Source organism: Aythya ferina (genome assembly GCF_964211825.1).
Source record: "Aythya ferina genome assembly, chromosome: 18".
Lineage (NCBI taxonomy): Eukaryota > Metazoa > Chordata > Aves > Anseriformes > Anatidae > Aythya > Aythya ferina.
In genome coordinates, this window is record NC_140317.1 from 1628595 (window position 1) to 1651813 (window position 23219).

Consider the following 23219-nt stretch of genomic DNA (forward strand, 5'->3'; position numbering starts at 1 on the left):
TTCTTGAAAATGATGAGCAGAGCGCATTTATCTCTGCCCATGGTGGTAGAAATAGTGTTTTATCAGTAAGCCTGCAAGACCCAGTGATGAGCAGCATGAGTGTTGAAGGAAAAGGTACGATTGTGCTACATATTGCGTGTGGGCTGGCATCTGTATTTGACTCTCCATTTGCTGGTCATCTCCACCTCAGGTGGTTAGATTGAGATCAGGTTGGATCAGCCTTAATTAGCTTTTCTTTCTTTTCCTTGGTTTCTTTGTAAGCAAGTGAACTGAAGTCATAGTCACAGTGAAAAGTCACAGTCTGACTTAGAGGTGCATTAACAGCCTTTATTACTAAAAATTCAAGTTTTTTGCAAAGTAGAACTCTACAAGCCATTTGTTATCTCCTCCATATGCACAGACTTTTTGTCCTGGCAGATCAAGATGAGCAATGGATTTGAAAAAGATCATCTTGGGAAAGAGCCAATAAAGTACTTTTTTTTTTTTTTCTGTGTATTTTATATATTTATGCACAGAGATTTTGCACAGCGTTTGGAGTCACTTTCTCCCTCAGTTAATCTTTGCTTTATATTTGCATTTAATTCTGTATCTGTGATGTCATGAGGGTCATAATGTCTGTGCAGGTATTTCATAAGTTAATGAGAATTGCTGCAACCCTTAGCAATTATTCAAGATCTTGATCTTGAAACAGTCCTGACTTTCCAAATGACACAGTATTAAATCATCAATTCTCTCTCTAAACACAGTCCTGTCCTGCTGCAACCACAACACCAGGGATTTATTGCCACCTTTTGTACAAAAGGCAAATCATGCCCACTTCCATCTGTCCGAGACAAGAAGAGCTCAAACAGCTGGGGCTAAGGAGCCTAAAAGCTTCCTATGGTACAGTTGCCAAAACCTTTAAGATAGTCAACAGCATGGTGTGACCCCAGACTTGGGGCTAGTATCTGTGTATGGTTGGTATAGATAATATGTACGTGACCTGAATGCTCACCACCTGTCAGTGCGAGCCCACACGCATGCTTAGCTACAGTTTGGAGGAGCCCTCACATGGGCTGTGTTCTTGCTCTTCTCACAATGTCATCCAGTCATCAGACAGAAGAGGAGGACTCCAACCTTTCCTACAAGGATCTTAGACTAGAAATCCAGATGGGATTTTTGGGCATCTTAACAGCTGGCAGGCTTAACTGCAGGCATGCCTGTGGTGTCAGTATGGACACCCAATGGGGATGATGTTGGGAGAGAGGCCACTTCTTGCCCTGTCTGTGCTCCTAAAATATATGGAGAACAGACATAGCCAAAGGGGCTGTGCTCCAAAGGCCTTTTTTTTTTTTTCTTTCTCTTTTTCTGTCCTATTAACCTAGAATATCCTCTGCTCAGCAAAGTATCACTCTGTAGTGTATGGACACATTACGTACAGAGCTGGAAATGGTGTCTCTCCTTTGGAGAACGTTCTAGCCTGGAGCTGTTTCTGCTCGAACACCTGGAGAAGATTTCCAACATGACAAGTTGATGGCAATGTAATTATCACTGGTCCTAGTGATGGGGCTGAACTTCCTACTCGCTGTGTGGCAGCAAAGCCTAGCGGGAAGGCAGCAGCTTTTGTGGGAATGGTCGTGTTTCCAAGTTTCTTGGTTAGCTTTGAGATATTGGCTTTCCCCTTTATGGCAAGTATGAGTGGGCTGAGACTCCACTTGCTGCAAAGGAGGAGCAAGATCTTTAGAGTGAAATATATGCCCAGTGATGAATTCATAGCTCCTGTCTTTGGTTCATGTCTGAGCTTCACTTGATCAGTTGTTTTCTGCTCCTTGGCTGGTGGGGAGGGAGGCTTCTCTCAAACTATCTCCTTTATCCTGGAAGCTTCTTAGGCAGAACCCCTCTTTCTGTGTCCTGTTTGTGCTGCCCAAGACAGTGGGGCTGTCTTGGCCCCTGCACAGCTTCTAAGGACCTGCTGCAGTAAAAATGGTTCTGGCCAGCAGAGCTTCTGGGTATTTATTGAAGAGTTCCATTTTTAATGTTTTAATGCATGGAAAACATTTTTTGTTACAGGAGAAAGGTATTTTGGGGAATGGAGGGTTAAATGAGATGGCATTGTAATCTAGTACTACTTCTAAATGGTTTCTTACATTGCCAAGTGACCTGGAAAAAGTAATTGAGAGAATACAATATTTTGAGCCACATCCACAAAGAAGCTTTTCTTTTCATTATCTACAACTCATATGCTGAAATACATTTCCCAGGAAAATGTATGTATCTTTCATGCAAGGGTGCCCTTTGAAAGATTAATTTTCTACATATACATGGCAGATACAGGAGTGTCTGAAGTTTCACCTTTAATCTACCTCATCTGTATTTTGTTTGTTTTATGTTTTCCAGTTAACATTAGTAATGTGTATAAATACATAGATAATTATTTGGTGAAATGTTTTTATCTAATAAATTTTGATGACAGATCATAAAGCATTGTGTAAAGATACACAGAGATGATTTTAAAAATACTTACAACACAGCTAAAAGCCCATTATAAATTAGCAAACATGAGATTTATATGTGACTCCACAGCATGTTTTAACGCTTTAAAGAAATGTAAGTAGGAAAATCCATTCTGCAGTTACTTAATAATGCAGTAGGTATCAATGTTACTTTAATTTGTTGAGGCATCATTCTTCCTTTGTAGAGCCCTAAACATAATGCTGTCAACATAGCCGTGACTCGCCTGGTTGGTGTTATTAATTTGTATTGGCCTGGTTATTTCCTATTAACTTTGTCCCAGTGTATCAAGTCTTTGCATTGCTAATCAGGATATAGGCTTTTTCTTTTTCTTTTTTTTTTCTTTTTTTTTTTTTTTTTTTTTTTTCTCTAGTGTTGCCTGATAATTTGCAAATGGATTTTCTTCAGTCTGTTCTGGAAGTTTTTAAGTCTTTTTTTTAAGTCTTTTTTTTTTTATTATTATTTATTTATTGTGTTATTTTTAAAAAATAAATTTAGATCAGAATGTTTTTGCAAGAATCCTTAGTATCTTATATAATAGCATCCTTGTTGATGCATGCACCCACTCCCAAGGGGAATTTGCTGGTTGATTAATCCCACTTCCATATGGTGAAGCCCTGCCTGCCCTTTTTACCCAGTCCTTAGTTGAATCCAGGCAGTAAAATACTCCTTGGACATTTTTGTATGTATGGGAATTGCTTTTTCTAAGTTCCAACAATGTTTCTGAAATGAGAGGTATGCTTCCCTCTGGGAACACCAGTATCTTTGGCTCAATGTTTGTAGAGAAAGTGGGGTGTGTAATCACTCCGAGAGAATGTACTTGGTCTGAGAAATGTTTTCTATACTCATTGTGTCTTAATTCAGTCTGCCTGTCTCCACACTACTTTATTAAGCCCAAGCAATCACAGTGTCATGGGGTTTGTCATCGATGTCTGTCTGTATGTTCACGAAAAAGCACCTACAAGCAGACACAGAGACTGGTCTGTGGATGTTTCACCTGCCTCCTGAGGCTGTGGACTGTACTGCTGGGTGGGTGGGCTGCAGAGATCAAGTGTCTGAGTTGGCTTCACTTATTGCAGCACTTCAGGTAATCCACATAAAGAGCGTCTGGAAGCCATTGTGGTCTTTCTGTCTCCTCACCTAGGCATTCAGGATTGTGTTCCAGAAAGCCATGGAGAGGGCACCTCCAGATGAGAACCTCAAAGTGCGAGTGCTGAACCTCATTGACAGCATTACCTTCTCCGTGTTCCAGTACACGACCCGAGGGCTGTTTGAGTGTGATAAATTGACCTACACTGCTCAAGTCACATTCCAGGTAAACACCACTGTTGTATGCCATTTGTATGCAATGAATTATTTTACTGGCAAAGATAACAGCATGTGGAGAAGGCCCGCACCGTTACAGCCATGGCCTTCAGCATCAAAGCAGCAAATACAAGGGTTGTGGAACTGATTTCCTTCTCTGCCTGTCTTGCTGATAACAGTCACAGATGCTGTGTTTGATTTGCATTACACTGACAAACGGTTGTTTGAGAGAGACATACCTGCTTGCAGAGCCTGAAGAACAGAAAAGGAAGCTGGTCTTTGAGTCTGATTATTTTTGCCAAAAGAAATGCATGTTACATAGCTGCTATTTTTTTTTTTTTTTTGTCTAGCGTAATACTATAATTTTTAGTCTACAATTTGAGCAAGGAGACATTTGTATACCTCTGTGCTGAAATCAAATTCAGACAGTAAACAGCTCTTGGCATTATGTTATGAAGTTGTTACTAAGTTTGTGCAGTGAATGACTACTTAAATGCCTCAACATGTAGAATGCAGACATGAACCAAATTTGAGCTGCACAAATACTGCACAGGTCTGCCAGTGATTGCCATGATCTTTTTTTTAATTCTACATAGCAAAATACTGTGTGTAAAAGAAAAGGTAAATATATATATATGAATGGAACTAATGGTATATTGAATTAATTGTCTGCGTGTTAAGGGTCAACTTATTTTTTACAGTCAGGCTTAATTCTGAACCAAAAGACACCTACGTTTTCAAATATATTTGAATAAATTTAAATAATTTATTAATAAGCATTATATATATAATACTTATATAATAAGTATTATATATATTATATAAGTAGCACACATCACTACATCATGCTTTGAAAATAGTTAAGGAATCACTTCAGCACATCAGGAAAACCACCATTCACAGTTACAGTTAGATAATGAGACCCAGGATTCTCCAGTATAAAAAAGTAGCTGGCTATTGAACTGAGTAGCTCATTACCATCGTTGGTGGAGGAGATGCCAGGCATGCTTCTGAAGCCATTGCCCTGTAGGCAATAATGAGGTACAGCCTAGCATTTGTGACAGTGAAATGAGAAACTCACCATTCCAGCACTGCTCTTTCTCCTCCCAGAAACTGTTCAGGATTTTTGGACTTTGTCTCTGGCATTTCGGCAGTCTGTCAGTACACTTGGAATGGCAGTTCCAGCTGGGATCATGAACCCACAGGGCTCTCCAGAATTACCTCAAGTATTTTTCTGGCAGTCTTACTCCACGTGTTCCCCAGAGACACCATTGGTGCTAAAAACACTGGGAGTAGCTGAATGGCCAGATGCTCTCCAGCTCTCTGTTGTCTGAGATCTCAGGGACCTGCTTATTCTCTTGGTGCACGTAGTGTGAGGCTTCTGTTAGCACTCTCTCATACTGGAGTATGTCTCCTGTTACTTTCAAAATTGAACAAGATGGTGAGAGATGGGCAAGACCTTAGTAGCAAGGGATGCTACCCTAGGGATACATGCTGTGGTTCCTTGCAGGAGTTATCTGTTATTTAGCTGCAGATATCAAGTACAGGGACTGCAGCACATCCTCCAACCCGTGTCTCTGCCAGCAGTGTGAACCTAAACTACAGCTTTTGCCACATACATGTAGTTTTCCTATATATTGACCTTCTTAAGTTGCCTGTCTTTATGATTATTCTGGGTTCTCTTTTGGGGAAACCCAAAGCATCTGTAGGGTTTGTTTCATCACACCCCTCTAATATTGGGCACTGTGTACTTTTTAGCTGAGCATTTGACAGCTACTTGAGTTGAATAACTAATCTGATAGAGTACGTCACTGCTTTGTATCCTGACTGCTCAAGGATATCTTGTTTGTTTGAAATTACAGATACTTCTGATGAGTAAAGAAATCAACGCACTAGAACTGGATTTCCTACTAAGATACCCAGCACAGACCAGGGTCACAAGCCCTGTGGAGTTCCTGTCTAATTACTCCTGGGGAGGAATCAAGGTACCTTTCATCTGAGCTGTGTGAAATCAGCATCCCGTGTCTCTTCTGAGGGCCTTTCAGCAGCCGTCAGATCAGACCTTATAGCACTGGGTGAGCAAAGTTCTGACCATGTATAAGAAGCAGCACAAAAATGCCACAGAAATTGAGAGTTCTGTAGGTACCTACAGTTGGGTAAAATATACTTTAAGGTAAAAGATCAATTTTGTGGGCTCTTTGTGACTCTACTCCTGATGTGTGTCTCCGAGAAGGTGATTTTTCCCATTGAGATTTAGGCTTTTCTCTCTGTAAGATGGGAATGAGAATGTCCTCTGGGTGTTGTGGTTACAGATTGTAAAGGACATTGACATTTTCACTGTATGTTGGAGGAGGTGAGACTTAAAGGCATATATGACCATCTGCAGAGATGTCCTAGGACAGAGCAGTGCCAGGTGATAGACCTACAAAAAATGCTATCGTGGCAGTGAGGCAGTCTAACAACTGCCATGTGTTTTGGAGCGAGAGCTGAGGAAGAGCATCCTAGAGAGGTGTGCATTACCCCAACTTTGCACCCGTTTTTCAACAGATGTGAATTGTGCTGGATTTGGACCTGATTCAGCAGGGCATGATTTGTTTTATGGAAGGGATAGGAATATTTTTCAAGTTACACGTGTTTGTTCACACCTTGCCTGAGATTGTACCTTTGTTTTATTGTGACAGCTGATCATTCTCTGGCACCTGCTGGGATTTAAGAATCAATTTTATTTATAACATGCTGCTTTTATGGGACATTTCTGTGGTTCTGTGAAGTGGGGAGGAAAGACATCCTGGTTTCATCAGAATAGTTCTTAAAATTTCTTCTGGGACATTGGCATTTCCCTTCCTTTCCCTTCTAACACACTGAGAGTGTGTCTAGTTCCTGGAGGATGACCAGACAAGGTCTTAAGGTCCAAGACATCTCTGATATTATTTTCCTGTTCATACAACTTCTGGTGGCTAACCAGAGTTTTGCAGAAGTCCTGGCTTGTGGTGCCACATGTCCTAGTCAAGGCTATGCTCGGCTGTGCTTTGCTTGGCAAACACCTTCTTTTAAGGTAACCCAGAGACAGAACTCTAAGTTCAGGCAACAGTTCGGAAATCAAATGGAGTTGATGCTGCTAGTCCAGGTCACCCACAGAGATTTCAAATGATGGTGAGGAAATATTCATGCCAAACATCTCTGCTCTGACCAGGAATTACCATCTCTACCTCTTCACCAGCAGTGAAGGTGGAGCCTCTTCCTCATTCTGCAAACAGAAGCAACCTAGCTCATCCTGAAAATGTCACTATCACATTTTCAGCCATAAAATAAATTTGTAACTTCTTGCTAAACTAACTAGCCCTGTTCATCCTCTCAAAGATGTATTTCCATAATAATGGAGGATTTAAAAAAAAATAAAAATCTACGCCCTTTTCTTTAATCACCTTTTGTTTACTATTGGTGCTTTGCTGTTTAGACAGCAGCAGCTTTCTTTTTGTTATCCCCTGGAAGACAAATTAAATGAACACTTAAGGTTAACACACATAATTAGGGAAGCTCAGCCACTAAGCCCATGCTTAGCAATAGCGTATTTTTTCTTTGGACTGTGTGGTGTTTATAGATCGTACCTGCACATACATGTTATTGTTTGAAATGTCAGGCTTTCTAAACTCTGCTCTGTCCCTGCTCATGTTTAGCATGGGGATATAAATCATGAACTCTGCATTTCAGTTCCTCAAGTCCTTCTGAGCTGGAATTCTTTACTGACTGAAAGGGTTCTGCACTGCAAAGCTTCTTTCTACTTCAGTCTTACAAGCTTCTTCTGGAAGGTGAACTTACTTCCACCATATATTGCACAGGTATCAGGCTCTGATTCTCCTTTTGGAGATCCTTTGGTGCATCATAGAAAACATTATACTCGTAGTGCACAAGGATGCCTTTATCAACCCTGCCTGAAGGTGAAACACTCTCCATGCAGACACCTTCTCTATTTGCAGTGAGTTTTCTGCTTCGTGAGATGATGCTTTCTGTGCCAGCCAGCTCCATTCCACACATGGGTATAACGGCCTTTCATGTACCCCTGTGCTCCATCATGATTGCTGCAACTGCCTCACTACTGTGATGACGTTGGTACAGTCAGCTCAGGCTTATAAACACCAGAAGGAACATCAACTCCCTATCATTCATTCTTCAGACTTAATTCTTGCCATTCTTGTGTATTTGACATATCCAGGAGAAAGAGCATTGAAGTGCACAGCATACTGTGTCTGACCTGGCCATGAGACCAGTGGTAAGGAGCTCATACTCATCAGAGCTCAAACAGTGTCAGTGCATCACTGCACAAGGTTGTCTTCTTTTCCATTAGCTGCATGCCCCAGCTTTATTGCCAGCAGCAGCCTGCACTCCACTATCTTTCGCCCATCCATCCGAAATTGATGTGGTGTTGGGTAGCTATCACTCAGTCGCTGTGTGTATGGGGATTGCTGGAGAATTATTGTGAGACACGTAGAAATGTAGAGGGAGCATAGAAGTGGACTGCCGCCTGAAGCTGAATTGCAGTAACTGGTTTTCTTTGAGGTAAGCCCTTCCCACTCAGCTTCCTCTCTCCTTTTGAGTCTCTTGGGGTTTGTGATTGAGATGGAAACTGCGCAATACCAAGAAGAAGCTGCTCTGTGCACCCTTTTGCTGAGCTGTAAGATGGCAGGATGTGAATGCGTCCAGGAGGGCTCCAAGAATGAGATGTCTCTAACCTCACTGTGCATCTGCTGTCCCCGTGAACTGCACATCTCGAGGAGCTGCAGCCACTGGTCAATAATCTGCCCTAACTTAACATATTTCAGGATTTCTGGATAATGAATTCTTCATTATCGGCTACTGAATACTCTTCAGATTGTCTTTTGTGATGATTGTTTGCAATATTGATTCTACTATAAATAATACAGCTGATGTCAACTTTATTAGTGTTTATGTTCTATTAATGTGTGTTGTTTTATTAGCCTTTGAGTTTTTGGCAACTCCAGCTACTTGAGGCATAGTTTTAGTACAATCACATTTTGTCACAGACTGCTATAATTAGGTTAATTAGTCATGGCTTCTATACAGCTTATTAGCAGGCTAAAATCTCCTTTTCTTTTATCAGAAAGATTAAGTGCTGTAATAAATTGTTTCTTCAACAAAGCTTGAGCAAAATACATTTCAGATTCATATTTCAAATTTGAAGTGGAATTTAGCATTCTGTATAATTTTTTCAGAGGAACATTGAAAATGCTCCTGCACAAAACACTGCATTTGCCAGAGGTATCAGGCCAAGATAGCTGTGCCAAAAGAAATGAATATTGATATTTGTGGCCCATTCTGTGCCTCCAATTTTGGGCACATTAACCTCAAAGAAAACCTCATTAAATGTTGAGGACTCTCGGCATACAAACAGCCTTGTGTAACTTAGCAGATTATTTCTTATTGTTGTTTGATTAATAATATATACAGGCTAATAGTGCTCTGCAGTTGTGCAGCTGTTTTCAGCTCATGATACTTGCTCAGTTGACACACATTTATGGTTTTATCTTCCAGCTTCTTTTAAGTTCAGCAAAAAGTTTCCCAGAGCTGTGTGCTGTAACATTTGTGCCAGGGAAGCTCAATATTTACTACTGAATGAAGAAATCCATGTACCTGTCTAGAAGGGCTCAGTTTTTAGGGAAAGGTAATATTTTTTATTAGATCTGCTGATATTCTTGGAAAAATAGGTAAGTTACAAGCTTTTTAGTGCTTTCTTAAGCCTGGCACAGGAACTGAATTCAAACTTAGTACAGGTTGAGAAAAAGCTGCTCTGAGCTTAACTCAATTCAGTTCCTTAGTCAGCCTTTATGGGAGAAGATAATTCCTGTGGAGCCCTTGTGGAGGCACATTTGTTAGCTCTGGAGTAAGGGGAGAGGTTAGCAGAGGACACAGCTGCCAGCCTCGGTGCAAATACTGCCTCTGGCTTGTGGAAGGGTTAGTTAAGAGCAGGATAGGGAGAAAACTACGCCACTGAGTAAATCTAGTACCTTTCCTGAGTCCTTGACTTACGTGTTCCATAGTGTTGGTTGTTTCAGTTACCACTATTGTGGGTATTTAATAGTGATCTCTTGAGAAGTCAGAAGTATTCTTTTACTGACGTTTTCTCTCTTTTTTCAATTTCCTTTATTACAACTCAATATAATTGCTTCACCTGCTGTGTTCCCTGTTCTTAGCTTGAAAGTTGTGGTTTCTGTTGGTACTTCTGAAGAAGTTTTCTTCTCTGCGTGCATGCTTGTCTGTTTCTTCTGACTGTTGGTCACTTTTATGTGTAAATGTATAGCCACACCTTAGACCACAACGATACAATGCTGCTACTGCTTGAACTGCATAGGGCATCAGGCCAGAAATGTGTGCAAGGGACCACTTTTTCTTCCCCCCCCCCCCCTTTTTTTTTTTTTTTTTTAAGATTGAACTTAAAACAGAATCAGTGTAGAGGTGGTCCTTTGTAGGTTTTTCCCCATTTTTTCTCCCTTCCTTTGTTGGAAAATCTCCAGTGCCAAAAGATCATGGAATCACGGAATGATGAGGATGGAAGGGACCTCTGGAGGTCATCTGGTCCAACTCCCTGCACAGGCAGGGCCACCTAGACCAGGCTGCCCAGAACCATGTTCAGGTGGCTTTTGAAGATTTCCACGGAGGGAAACTCAATTTCCTCTGTGTACAACCTGAAGCTGAAGGTATTGTTACCTGTATAGGAGATGAGGATTGTCTGAAATGATGCACTGGGGTCCCTTCAACCCAGAGCAGCATGTAGAGCTGCTCTTCATCTGTCCAGAAGGCAGTCAGCTCATGCCATGGTTCTGCTCTGAGCATGGATACAGAAATGGCATCATCAGGTTCTGTGTGTCAATGTGGCCCTTGCTTTTGTGGTTGCCTTGGCTGCAACTAGCCCTTTTTAGGAGATTGGGGTGGGTCTCAGGCCACTGAGATTAGCTCAGTGTTGGTGAATGGATTTCTCTGTGTCTCCCAATGCTCTGTGCTGCAAACTTCTCCCATGCTCCAGCTCCCTTTGTGCTCCCTTCCTGTGGAGCCATGTCCACATTGACCCCATGGCCTTGTGCCTCCTGTAGAACCATTGCCTGTGATTAACTGTGTGTGCATTTGGCTCCTGCCTTGACAGCCTGTTCCCTCAGGCTGGATAGAGGCAGCACTGGATCTCCATTACATAAACGAACATTTCCCAAGTCTGATTTTCTTTGTGATATTTTCTGCAGTGCGTTCTCATTGCTGAATGCAGATGTGTCCCATAGGATAAGTGAAGCTAGTTAATAAACAGCAAGAATACACCTGGCCAACTTGGATTACTTCTTCATCCCAATCATTTCCCCCCTCTTTTTCTGAAGAGGAAGAATTTTCATTATGTAGATATGAAAACGCTACTGAAAAGGCATTGTTTAATAACGTGATGTTGAATAATGAGCTCTAAATACTGAATTCAGCTTTCGAGGAGGAGAACAGCAGTAGACAAAGTAGTGTATTAACTCCATATTTATAATTTTGCAGAATGTGGATGATAAGATTTTGTGTGTGGCTTATGAGAAAAAATGCCATATCATATATTTTACATTTAAGAAAACTGGATTTTCCTGACAAAAGAACAGAAAATGCTCTTCCAACATTCACTTTATACAGTTTTCAGACCCTGAAATTTTTCATTCTCGTCAAAGATTCATTGTGATACAGACTGCTGCATATATTGTGTTCTTTTCACATAAGCAAGGTCCTTTGATCAGGCTGGTCAGATATGAAAGACTTGCAGCTCACAGCTTTCTGTGTACATTCAAAATTATTATTATGCTAGAGAATCATAGTCTTAATTAAATCTCTTCCATTAACTCAGTTAACTCAGTTCTTTAGATGTACAGCCTTTTAGTGCATCTTTGATAGAAAACATTGATTATGACACTCCAATGTGCATTTATCTGCTCTCATCTGTAAGTTTCTTAAGGACATTCATCTGTCCTCACCAGCAGTCAAGTCTCAGAGAAATATTCACAGCATCTCAGAATACTACTTGAGATCCTTCTGTCTTTTGTTTCCTTTTCTTTTTTAACCTGCTGGCTAATCATGTGATATTTATCTGAGATACAGCAGAGATTTTGATCTCATCAAATATTTAAAGACGTACTTTGTTGGTTTGATTGCAGAGTGGAAATTGAGTTTTTCTGGATGTCTCTATGGCCATGTCCTTCAATTGCAGTGCACCCTGCCATGACTTGGAGCCTGCCGTTAGTTGGTCATTTTGAATGGTAAATTCCTTGCTCCCTCTAAATGGAATGGAAAAGATATCTTTTAGATATCATATATATATATATTTATATATATAAAATATATTATATATATATATATGTAGACATTGTGTATTTTTAATGTCATATTGCTTTGCTTGAAAGATAGGAAAAAAAATCAGTTGCAGTGCACTCCTGAAAAGATTCGAGTAAGCTGTGGTCCCAAAAGTGGCTGCAGAGAGCAGAGCTCTGCTAACAATGAAGGGAGTGCAAGCAGTCATCCCACTTTGGACCCAAAATATTGTGCCTAGGTATGTAAGATGTGTTTAGAAGGGCAATGAAGGGAGATGGCTGGGATATGGCTCCTCTTTATAAGTTCATCTGTTCAAATCTACATCTTCTGTAAAGGTTCTGTTTGAGCTCCTTATTTCTGTAACATGGTACAGCTCATAACTGTTTCCTTTGCGTGGCAGTGTTGAGGCACTAAGTGTCTGAGGCATAGTTCAGCTGACCTCTGACATCTCTAGAGCCATCTCTGGAACCCTGCTGGTAACACCAAGAAGAACATAATAAGATGGCCTTCTGCGGAGGCACTGATGATCTGAGAACCATCCCCACTGTGTGCACCACAGTGCACCTCACTATCACCAGTACCTGAATAGGAACGCCCTTGTGCAATGAATATAGTCCAACAGAGTCGTGGGGACACACTCACCACTTCACTCAGAGTTGTCCAGGCCTCTGCCCTGGACAAGTCTGGTTTGATCTTTGCATATTGCATTTCCCGAAGGATGTGTAGATTCTGGAAACAGAGGCAAGCAGTGAGAAGTGTCATGAGAACATGACTGTGAGGAGAGATTGAGGAGGAGAAAAGGAGGAGTTATGTCTGACGGCCTGAAGACTGAGGGTACAATCTTCAAAAAGGCTTCTCTGAAGGGAAGAGAGCAATCAGTTTTATAAATAAGTCGAAGATAGAGCAAGAGACATCTCAAAGTACTGCTCAAAAGATTCCCACTGGACATTTGGAAAATGTGTGACAGAGGACAGTGAAGGACTGGCATAGATAGCTTGTGATTGAAGTTTGACAAAACCATCATGTCTTTATTTTTACCTTCAGAAGAGATTTCCTCATGAGTTGAATAATGCAGGTAGTGTAGCTAAACAGAGAACAACACCTTCAGTGAATGAATAATACAAGCAAAAACCTAGTCTTGGAAAGATGGAAATAATCCATCATTTTCTACATTAATTCTCCTAGTTAACAGTAGTATTCAGATGGAGTAATTCATCTGCCTATATGTCTCCTTCCTGAATGATCCAATCTATCAGTTTGAGCCAGATGCAGGTTTGACTTCTTCCAGGAGCTCTCTTTCTCCAGCTGTGAGGATGCTGGTATTCCTAAGGAGATGTGAGCCACCCACAGGAAATGAAGAAAAGAAATTATGAATATTTACTTATATAAGCATAATTTACAGTGTGGGTGGACAACGGAAGACCTTCAGAGGATGTATTGAAAACAAATGAAGTTGTTTCCAAGTGTCATACATTCATGCAGCCACTCTGCTTTAACCCCATTGCAAATTTCACACATAAACTTCTCCAAACTATACAATGCCATGTACAGACAGATAGCCTAGGATGTTGAGTTGTGATGGGACTTCCCTGTTCCTCCCTGGGAGCACTGTGTCTCCCAGGCAGGTTGCTGGAACATAGCTCCAACATGCGCAGCCAAGCTGTGGGGACAGCTGCCCAGCTAGAATGCTTTAAATTACTGCAGCGTTAGTAGGCTTTGAATCTAATCCTAATTCTCATTTTGGAAGCACTCCTAACCTGGATAGCAAACCTAACCTAGCATCTGTATTACTTAGCAAAGCATTACTTTCCATGTTAGTTATGGTGGAGCAGAGCATGGTAATGAGGAGCTGCTTTGGCTAGGCTTGCCCCAGAGCTGTTAAGAATAGAGCTAGATGATGCTGGGGTAGGATATTTTAAATTATGGAAATAGTATATATATAATAAAGTCTTTAAAATGTTTTCTTTTAGTGCCAGTGGGAAGAAAACAAAGAGATAATCTCTTTTTGATTTAGATTAAATAAAATGTTATGAAGCAGTGTCTAAACTTGGGACCAGTTTCGACTGTGTAGTGTCCTTAGAAGAACTGTCTTTTTGTGATAAGAGTATATGTGCTTTCTCTAATAGATTTACAAAAGCTTGTTGCTGTATATCTGGCAATAGAAGATAAATTGCATGTGGCAGCAATGATACCAGGCCTAAGAAGCTGTTCTTTCCACTGGAGATTCAGCCTCTGGAGGCAGCAAGCAGTGAGGGTGAGATGAGTACCTCATCTCATTGTGCCCATCTGCCTAGGACCTCTCCTTGTCCTTCTGAGACATTGTCATGTCCTTGTCTTCAGGCTCTTTCCCTTTTCCTTTTGGCCTCTGGTTGATTCTCTCAAGGAGTGCACATCAGCAACTCTTGTGCTGTGGTAACTAGGGTTTCCTTCTCCAAGATGATGGCTGATACTCACTGTATTCCCTACAAGCTTGGGGGAAAAGAGTGGGTTTACATTTGTGAGTTTGTGAACTTCATGGAACTGCTGACATTTCAGCTCCAATTTAAAGTTGGTTCTGACTTAGAGGAGAAACTGTCAAAGCAAACTGAAGTGATAAAGCAAATTGTCTGTGATTCAGTGAATGAAAAATCACTCAGAGAGAACAACAATCCGTGCTTTGACATAGTGTGAGAAGCCCTGTTTTGCTGGCAAAGTCTTATTTTGTGATATAAACCAAAGACCCTCCTGTTTCCAGCCATCAGAGATGATTATAATGTGGGTTGCATAGACGAGAACTAGAGCCCTCCAGTCCTTTTGCTCATATTTTATTTTGGTCAATGTTTTTTGTCTCTCTTCATTTCCATGACAACTTTAATTGACAAATTTATTCTTCATTATGTTGACAAAAATAGCCTTACTACACAGGTTGATCTGTCCCTATCTATGTTCCTGCTTTACCTCCTGCTGCTTGGAAACAGTGATATATTATTGTTGGTCTAAGATTCTTGGAAAATATCTCAGCAGGTATTGAAAAGCAATTAATATTCACAGAAAGATTACTGATTGAGATAGCTTTCACTGCTGCAGCTTTTAAATAGTAACATATCTTATTAATACCATCAGTCCTAATAAATGCAATTAAAATTGTTGACTAATGAAAATTTTAGTGTTAATTTATATAATAGAGACTTTATACTTGCAATTAGAGCTTTCTTAATTCTGCAACATGTTGTTCAGGGAGAGAGGGAGACTATCATCTCTGATTACATGTCTGTCATTCTGTAAGAAGAAAGCAGTTTTTCAGAGTCTCCCTTGTTAACATCACTAAGAGAATTCTCGAAGCAGCAGCAGCAGCCAAAGTTCTGAAGTGATATTTTAAGTAACTCACTTCAAAAGTCAACAATGTTAAAATGTTTTATATAAGCACTTGCACTGATGAATCCACTGAATTCAGCATTTATTACTGTTTTGTGCGCAGGTAGGAGAGGTGCATCAAATATATTTATCACTGCAAGGACAAGACACTTGGCAGATCAGAATGTACGGTGTTGCTCCAGTGAATTTCAGTTTCTCATGTTCTGTATACTGGTTTCCAGTTTTCCACAGAAAGCAAGATGTGGCTCTGATTTTAGAGCAATGGCTTCTGCTGCTGAAATTTCTCCACATCACAAATAATCCACTCTTGGAAGCAACATCTGTTGAGTCACTACTTTGCTCACACCCTTCTTCACACAGTTCTCAGTGTCCCTGGCAGTTTGGCATGGAGACGAAGTCAGTCCATTCTGCAGCTATTGAGTGGTATTGCATGTGCTCTGCTCTCATCTTTTTTTTGTAGAGTTACCGATGAAATGATGACTTTGGTCAAGGCTTGACTTGTTCCAGAAGCATGTATAGAAATATCTACAAGTAAATCTGTGCCTATAGCTCTGACTCTGGTCCTTGAGCACTTGACCTGTGAAGAAAGATAGAGTGTCTTGTATAGGTTGAAGAAGACAACCATGCAGCAGCATCATAGCAGCCTACAGCTTCTGTTAGGACAGCTGAGGGATGACTGAGCCAAGCTCTCCTTGTTAGTTGCAGTGAATGTAATAAAAGTTTCAACTGTCACAGATTGCAGCTAGGGTGGTTCAGATTTGACATAATCTTTGCCAAGAGGGTAGTGCAGCTCTACAACAGAACACCCAGAGGGGCTGAGGAGGCTCCATTTTAGAGTTCAGCATTTTGGTACCATGGTTCAGCATTTTGGTACCATGGCTCCCAGCATGAGGTTAGACTGGAAACCTCCTGAAGATTTTTCCAACCATTGCATCTGTTATGCTATGAGTGTAATATTCAGCAAATGTTCTGTGTCAGTGGCACTGACGGGGATCAACCTTGTGACCTCTTTCTCTCCATCATCTACTGGTGTTCTCACTGCTGAAAGCATGAACTCATTCATTATAAGGAGCCTATTTGATGTGCTTTTTCCCCTGGTTCACTGTCCAGGTTGAAGCATGGTTCTAAGTAAACTCAGTCTGTTAGAAAGACCAAAGTTTAACCCTGCTCTCCTACTCTCATTGGGAAGCCTTTCCAGAGGGACAGTATGGCTTTCCTTCCATTCCAGCAGAGTGGCCTGCAGTGTCTTCTGCCTTATTTGCAACAGCATCATATCCAAGGCAATCTCTCAGCGGTTCTGTCAAGGCATTTGCTTGACTTTCAAAGCCCTTTGAAAAATGTGTATTTTTTCAGTTGATCTGAACAAGGTATGACACCAGCATTTTTCAAGGCGCTTTCTTGACTGCTTTCTGTAGCAGAGCTGTATGGGATGTGAGCTGGAGCATTAATGGTGCGGAACACCTCTGCCCATCAAGAAGTTTCTGCTTTGCTCTGAGCATGTCCTTCTGTTTCTATAGCAAATAGCTCATTCACTGTCTTTTATACACCACTTGTCTTTTCCTCTTCATGTTCAACTGCTTGCAGCTTTAGATTATGCAAAATATGCTGAAGATGTTTGTTTCAGCGAGAATTTTGCTTGAAATCCAAAAGAACCTTACAAGTAGTGCAATATGTTTTGCTACCACTTGTATGAAAGATAATTTGGATTCTTTACTTCTCTGCGTAATATTTATAGACACCACTTCTTTACAGTGGCAGGAACATTAAAAAAAAAGAAAAAACTCTAGCTACATTTTCATTGTAATTATCATTTAGGCACTTCATTGCTCAGCTGTACATCACCTCCGGATGTTCCTCAGCTACCTGTTTCTGCTACAGGCCTGTAGCACCAAGAAGCTAGACTTTGTATTTGGGACATGAAGAACCCAGTGATCTTACACTGGCACAGTAGTTTACATGTGTTTATACAAAGCATGTCTATACAAAGGCATCACCTGCCCATTGGGCTATATCTTAGAGGTCTTTTCCAACCTAAACAATTCTATAATTCTTGGATTTACAGTTTGCATTTAATGAGATTTGTGGGTCTGTGGTTGCTCAGCTGCATGGCGAAGTCCCAGTTTTGTAGTTTCTCACAGTGCATGCACCAAGCTATGCAGACAGCACCCCAGACCCAAAGGCAGGTTTTACCATCAGTTGTGGTTTTGCTGCGCAATGCCTTCTGTTGAAGCAGCAGGGAGACTATTTACAGACTTGCAGCTCATGGGAATGCCAGCAGTGTGCTCTCCTGTCAGAGGTGGGCTCACGGTTTCCAGCCCACATTCAAATCGCTCATTTCTGGGATAACTCATAGTACCACGTGCTGGCTACCTGAGATTGTTGAGTTCTGGTTTTGAAACAAGGAGAGCAGATTTCCTCTCACTTTGGGTTATGGAAAGCTGCATTGTGGATGACGCCAGATTTTCCTGTGTTGTCCCTTCCAAACTCCCATGTCACCGTGCCTGCGCTGCAGGGGAGAAGACCTGGATGCAGTTGTGGCTTCATTGGCAGGAGAAGGTCCTCGCAGTTATGTGGGTGGAAGCCTCAGGGAATCTGTGTTAGGTGCAGCATGATTTTAGAGCTGACACTCTGTGGGCAGCCTTGAGACGTGCTTCAGTTCAGAAGATGCAGGTGGCAAAAAACCCCTCAGAGCATGTACCTTCCACAAGTATGAAACTGTCCCCAGTCCCCCTTTGCTGTGGCCTTGCAAATCACCCATGTTGATATCTGTTACTGTGACAATGTGCTGACAACAGAGCAGGGAAAAGGAGAAAGGACAAAATCTGATCTTTGTGGGGTTCTGGTTGTGGTTCCTAGGCTCCAACTATGGCCTTTCTGATAGAGGAAAGCATGAGCAGCCAGTAGTGTTAGAAAAACAGTTCAAGTTCAAGGACATATAGGACTGTTTTTCTGAAGACCTTCCTTGAATTTTCTAGGCTCTCTCATCTATGGAAGAATTCAGAAACTTGGATCGGGATATTGAGGGTTCTGCAAAACGGTGGAAGAAGTTTGTTGAATCTGAGTGTCCTGAAAAGGAGAAGTTTCCCCAGGAATGGAAGAACAAGTCAGCTCTGCAGCGCCTGTGCATAATGAGAGCTATCCGTCCTGACCGCATGACCTACGCAGTCAGGTAGGGGCGCTTCTTCACTGGCTCTGTAATGCTCTTGCTTATCAGGCAACGTTGGGTCGGTGTTTTCTAGGGAACAGGAGTAATTCAGGAATATGTTTAGATTTATTTCTTATGGATATGAGTTCGGCAAAATGGTTTACTATAAAGGGGTCTTGATTGAATGAGTTGTCTCTGAACTCTGCAAGAGTCAGAGTCAACACTTCATTTAATTGAAATTTCTTGCTTCAGGAGATCTAACCCTGATATTGCCAGCGGTGACGGAAGCAGTATAACTAGCACTGAGTAAAGAGCAGAAATGCAAAGCCAGCAACGAGCACCATCATACAGGCATTACACATGCACTAGAGTCTTTTTATAATCAATGCAACTTCTAGAATTCGTTAAGGTCAATATTAGTTACTAGATTGTTTATGGCTGTTGTTCCTTAGGAGCAAGAATAAAGTGCAGAAGTAAAGGGAAATCTCATAGAGGTGTTTGTTTGTTTCTTTCTTTCTTTCTATAAAATTCAAAATTTATGTGATGCTAGTTCTGAAAGTTGTAGGTGTGAATTATGTATTAAAGGTAACTAGGCGAGTCTAAACTTTGTGAACATATGCAAAAGCAATATGCTTGTTCCAGGAGAAACTAAAGGTCTTTCACTCCATTAGGACTTTTTTTCTCCTTCTCTGTCCTGGTAGTCTATGATCTGACATTTTTACAATGCCTCTTATGCCACTGCCTCTCAAATAGTTTATATTGCTCCACCATCTGGAATGTGTGCATATACAGGTGCACGTAGCAGATTGTATTACTCAGTGCATGAGCTACATTTCTGTTTGTGCTTTAAAATGCACAGAAAAATGCAGTCAAGACTTCGAGTGAAGTTTCATTATGGTCAGTGTTATTATATTTTATTCAATCAAATGCTATAATTTATCATAATTATGCCATTCTAAACCATCTTCTTTTTCATTAGTTACTCTTCTAGGGCTGGACTATCCATGTGTTCACTCAGCTGAAAACACTGCTTTTCCTTTTCTTATTTAGCTTGAGTAGAATAAGCTTTTGTCTTTCTGAGCTTTTAAGTGCATATTTTGTTTCAGCAAGTTTAATTCATTTCTTTCAGTCAAAATAGTGGTACTCTTACAGCTCAAAAATAACCAGAACATAAAATTTCAATTTCTTTTATACTTTTGTGAAAAGGTAAGAGAATCCACATTCTAAAGCTTGGCTGGATATTTTTAGAGCTATGTCAAGCTTTTTTGTTTGCACAAGAACTATAAATATGGGGTGGTTTTATTGTTTGTTTCTTACATGGAAGTAGGGTAGAACATAAACACGTTCAAACAGTAACAGTTTACAATGCCTTCCCCAAGACTTCGTAGATGTTTGTGACTAAAATTCTTCTTGAAATACAACATGGTCAGAAAGTAGTCCCTAATGGCCTAGGAAGAGCTTTTGTTTAGGCAAGCAAACCTCATATCCCCAAAGCAAATGCGAAACTATTAGTGGTAATAATGACAGTCAAAATGCCTTTGATTTCCTGATTTCTCCTTAAAAGTATCATACCCCGCAATCCTCTCTTCAGCCAGCAGTCTTGCTAAAGCAGATATTGTTCCCTTAGAGAGGAAATCTGATGCTCCTAAGAAATTCAACTCTCTAAAAAACACATGTGTATTCATCTGTCCTTTTCACGTCAGTCTGTAACTTCTCGTAGTCTGATGTAGGAAAGCAAAGAGGTTTTTGGATTGAATTTAATAGTCAGCATCCATGATAGGTACCACACAGAATGCTAATAGTCATCTGACATCCCTCTTTCCTAATTGTCTTCAAAATTGTATTGAGTCTGTGACTCTTCAAAGAGTGGGAAACCCTTCAAGCAATGTGCTGGAGAGCTGCATACTCTCACCCTGAGGATTTCAGCCTCAACATTCCTGGTTTAGCCAGTAGCACTTCAACATCATGGGTCTTAACAAATTCATTGAGTTTTTGACTCAAATTCATTGAGTCAAAAACTCACTGAGAGTTTCTTCTGCAGTATAGTTGGATGCCACTAGTTGTTTTTCAGTTCGCAACTTGCAGATCTTTTCCTTCTATGTATCAGTGAGGATATCTGTAAATCTGTTTGCATTAAATTCCTTACTGATGATCAATGAACTTCACTACAAGTATAGTTGTAACCTTCCTATCTCTCTGAGATAGGTGCTTGACAAGAGCTTAAATGTTGTTAAGGAGTGAAGGAAGAATTCAGTATCCTAATCATAGGTGAATAGGGTCATTTTAGATACCCTAGAATATTCCTACTTCATCGCCAACTGCTGTTCAGAAAGGTTTAAGACCTTTTGTGTCTTATGTCATATGTACCAGCATCATGCAGATGGTCTAGAAAGCATTTGGTATCTCAAGTAAGATGGTTACCATCCTCCCTACACCTTGCATTTACCTGCCTTGAAAGTTAGATTTTTCAGTCACTCTGCATAGCAGGTCCATGGGGATATTAGCATAGGGTGTTTTATTCTCTAGGCTTAAGGAACCATCAGGAGAAACCACTCTTATCCTGACTGACTCTGCAGGTGAGGTCAGTGCTCTACTGTCCATCACCAAGAACTTTAACTTTCTCAAGAAGGAATTCCAAGTGCAAAGACCTATTTCACACTTCAGTCTTACTGAAGAACATCAGCAAGGGGCTTGTTGCAACAGCTTGTGCTACCATGCTTCCACATGCACAATGAGGCTAGATCAGTCCAGCAGCTGGCAGGGTATAATTTCACAGAATCACAGAATGGTTGAGGTTGGAAGGGACCTCCAGAGGTCACCTAGTCCAACCCCCCTGCTCAAGCAGGATCACCTAGAGCATATTGAGCAGGATGGCATCCAGATGGGTTTTGAGTATCTCCAAAGAAGGAGACTCCACAACCTCTCTGGGCAGCCTGTTCCAGTGCTCTGTCACCCAAACTGTAGAGAAGTTCTCCCTCATATGGTGATGAAACCTCCTGTAGTTCAGTTTATACCTGTTACCCCTTGTCCTATCACTGGCCACCACTGAGAAGAGTTTGGCCCCAGCCTCTTTATGTTGTCCCCTCAGGTATTTGTAGGAATATATGAGATCCCCTCTCCATCCCATCTTCTCTAGGCTAAACAGGCCCGGCTCACCTATAGGACAGATGCTCCAATCCCTTAATCATCTTTGTGGCTCTTCACTGTACTCTCTCTAGATGTTCTACGTGCCTCTTGTACTGGGGAGCCCAGAAATGCACACAGTACTCCAGGTGTGGCCTCACCATGGCTAAATAGAGGGGAGGATCACCTCTCTCAACCTGCTTTCCACACTCCTCGTAATGCAGGCTAGGAGCCCATTGGCCTTCTTGGCCACCAGGGCACACTGCTGGCTCATGGTTAACTTGTTGTCCACTACTACCCTCAGGTCCCTCTCCTCAGAGCTGCTCTCCAACAGGTCAGCCCCCAGCCTGTACTGGTGCGTGGGGTTGTCCCCCCCCCAGGTGCAGGACCCTGTACTTGTCTGTGTTGAACCTCATGAGGTTCCTCTCTGCCCAAATCTCCAGCCTGTCCAGATCCCTCTGAACAGCTACACAGGCATCTGCTATGTCAGCCACTCCTCCCAGCTTTTTGTGTCATCTGTAAACTTGCGGAGAGTGCACTCTGTCCCTTCATCCAGGTTGTTGATGAATAAATTCAACAACACTGGACCCAGTACTGACCCCTGGGGGGCACCAATAACCACTGGCCTCCAACTAGATTTGGCACTGTGAGCACAACCCTCTGAGCTCTGCCACCCATCCAGTTCTCATTACATCCCAATGTCCACTCATGGATCCCACACTTCTGGAGCTTGCCCAGGAGGATGTTATGGGAGACAGTGTTGAAAGCCTTGCTGAAGTCAAGGTATACAATATCCACTGTTCTCCCCTCATCCATCCAGCAAATCATCTCATTGCAGAAGGCTATCAGGTTGGTTAAATACTAACTTCCCCTTGATGAATCTGTGTTGACTGCTCCTGATCTTTTCCTCCACATACTTAGAGGTGGCCTCAAGGATGAGCTGCTCCATCACCTTTCCAGGGATAGAGGTAAGGCTGACTGGCCTGTAGTAGCCTGGGCCTTTCTTCTTGAAGACTGGATTAATGTTGGCTTTCTTCCACTCCTCAGGCACCTCTTTTATTCTCCAGGACATTTTAAAGATGATAGAGAGAGGCTCACCAGTTCCCTCAGCACCCTCAGGTGCATCGCATTGGGGCCCATAGATCTGTGGGTGTCTAGCTTGCCTAAATAACCTCTAACCCAATCCTCTTCAACTAGCCGAAAGTCTTCCTCTCTCCAGGCTTTCTCTCATTTCCAGACTTGGTAGTACATGGGGACTAGCCTTAGCAGTGAAGACTGAAGCAAAGAAGGCATTCAGTGACTGCCTTCTCTGTATCCGCCATCATAGAGGCACCCGCCTCATTTAGCAGTGCACCCATATTTTTCTTAGTCTTCCTTTTGCTGCTGATGTATTTGAAGAAGCCCTTCTTGTTATCCTTGATGTGTCTTGCTAAATTTAATTGTAACTGGGCCTTGGCTTTCACTG

General features: G+C 41.5%; 1 protein-coding gene across 8 annotated transcripts in view; it reads left to right on the forward strand.

The window, feature by feature from the left end:
• The window catches only part of DNAH9 (dynein axonemal heavy chain 9), a 200061-nt gene that overhangs the window by 132545 nt on the left and 44297 nt on the right, over window positions 1-23219 (forward strand). For all 8 annotated transcript variants that reach the window (XM_084491757.1, XM_084491762.1, XM_084491761.1 and 5 more), the window contains 3 exons: window positions 3635-3805; window positions 5658-5780; window positions 18462-18655. In XM_084491757.1, the coding sequence (XP_084347883.1) occupies window positions 3635-3805; window positions 5658-5780; window positions 18462-18655 (488 nt within the window). The remainder of the gene's footprint in view (window positions 1-3634; window positions 3806-5657; window positions 5781-18461; window positions 18656-23219) is intronic.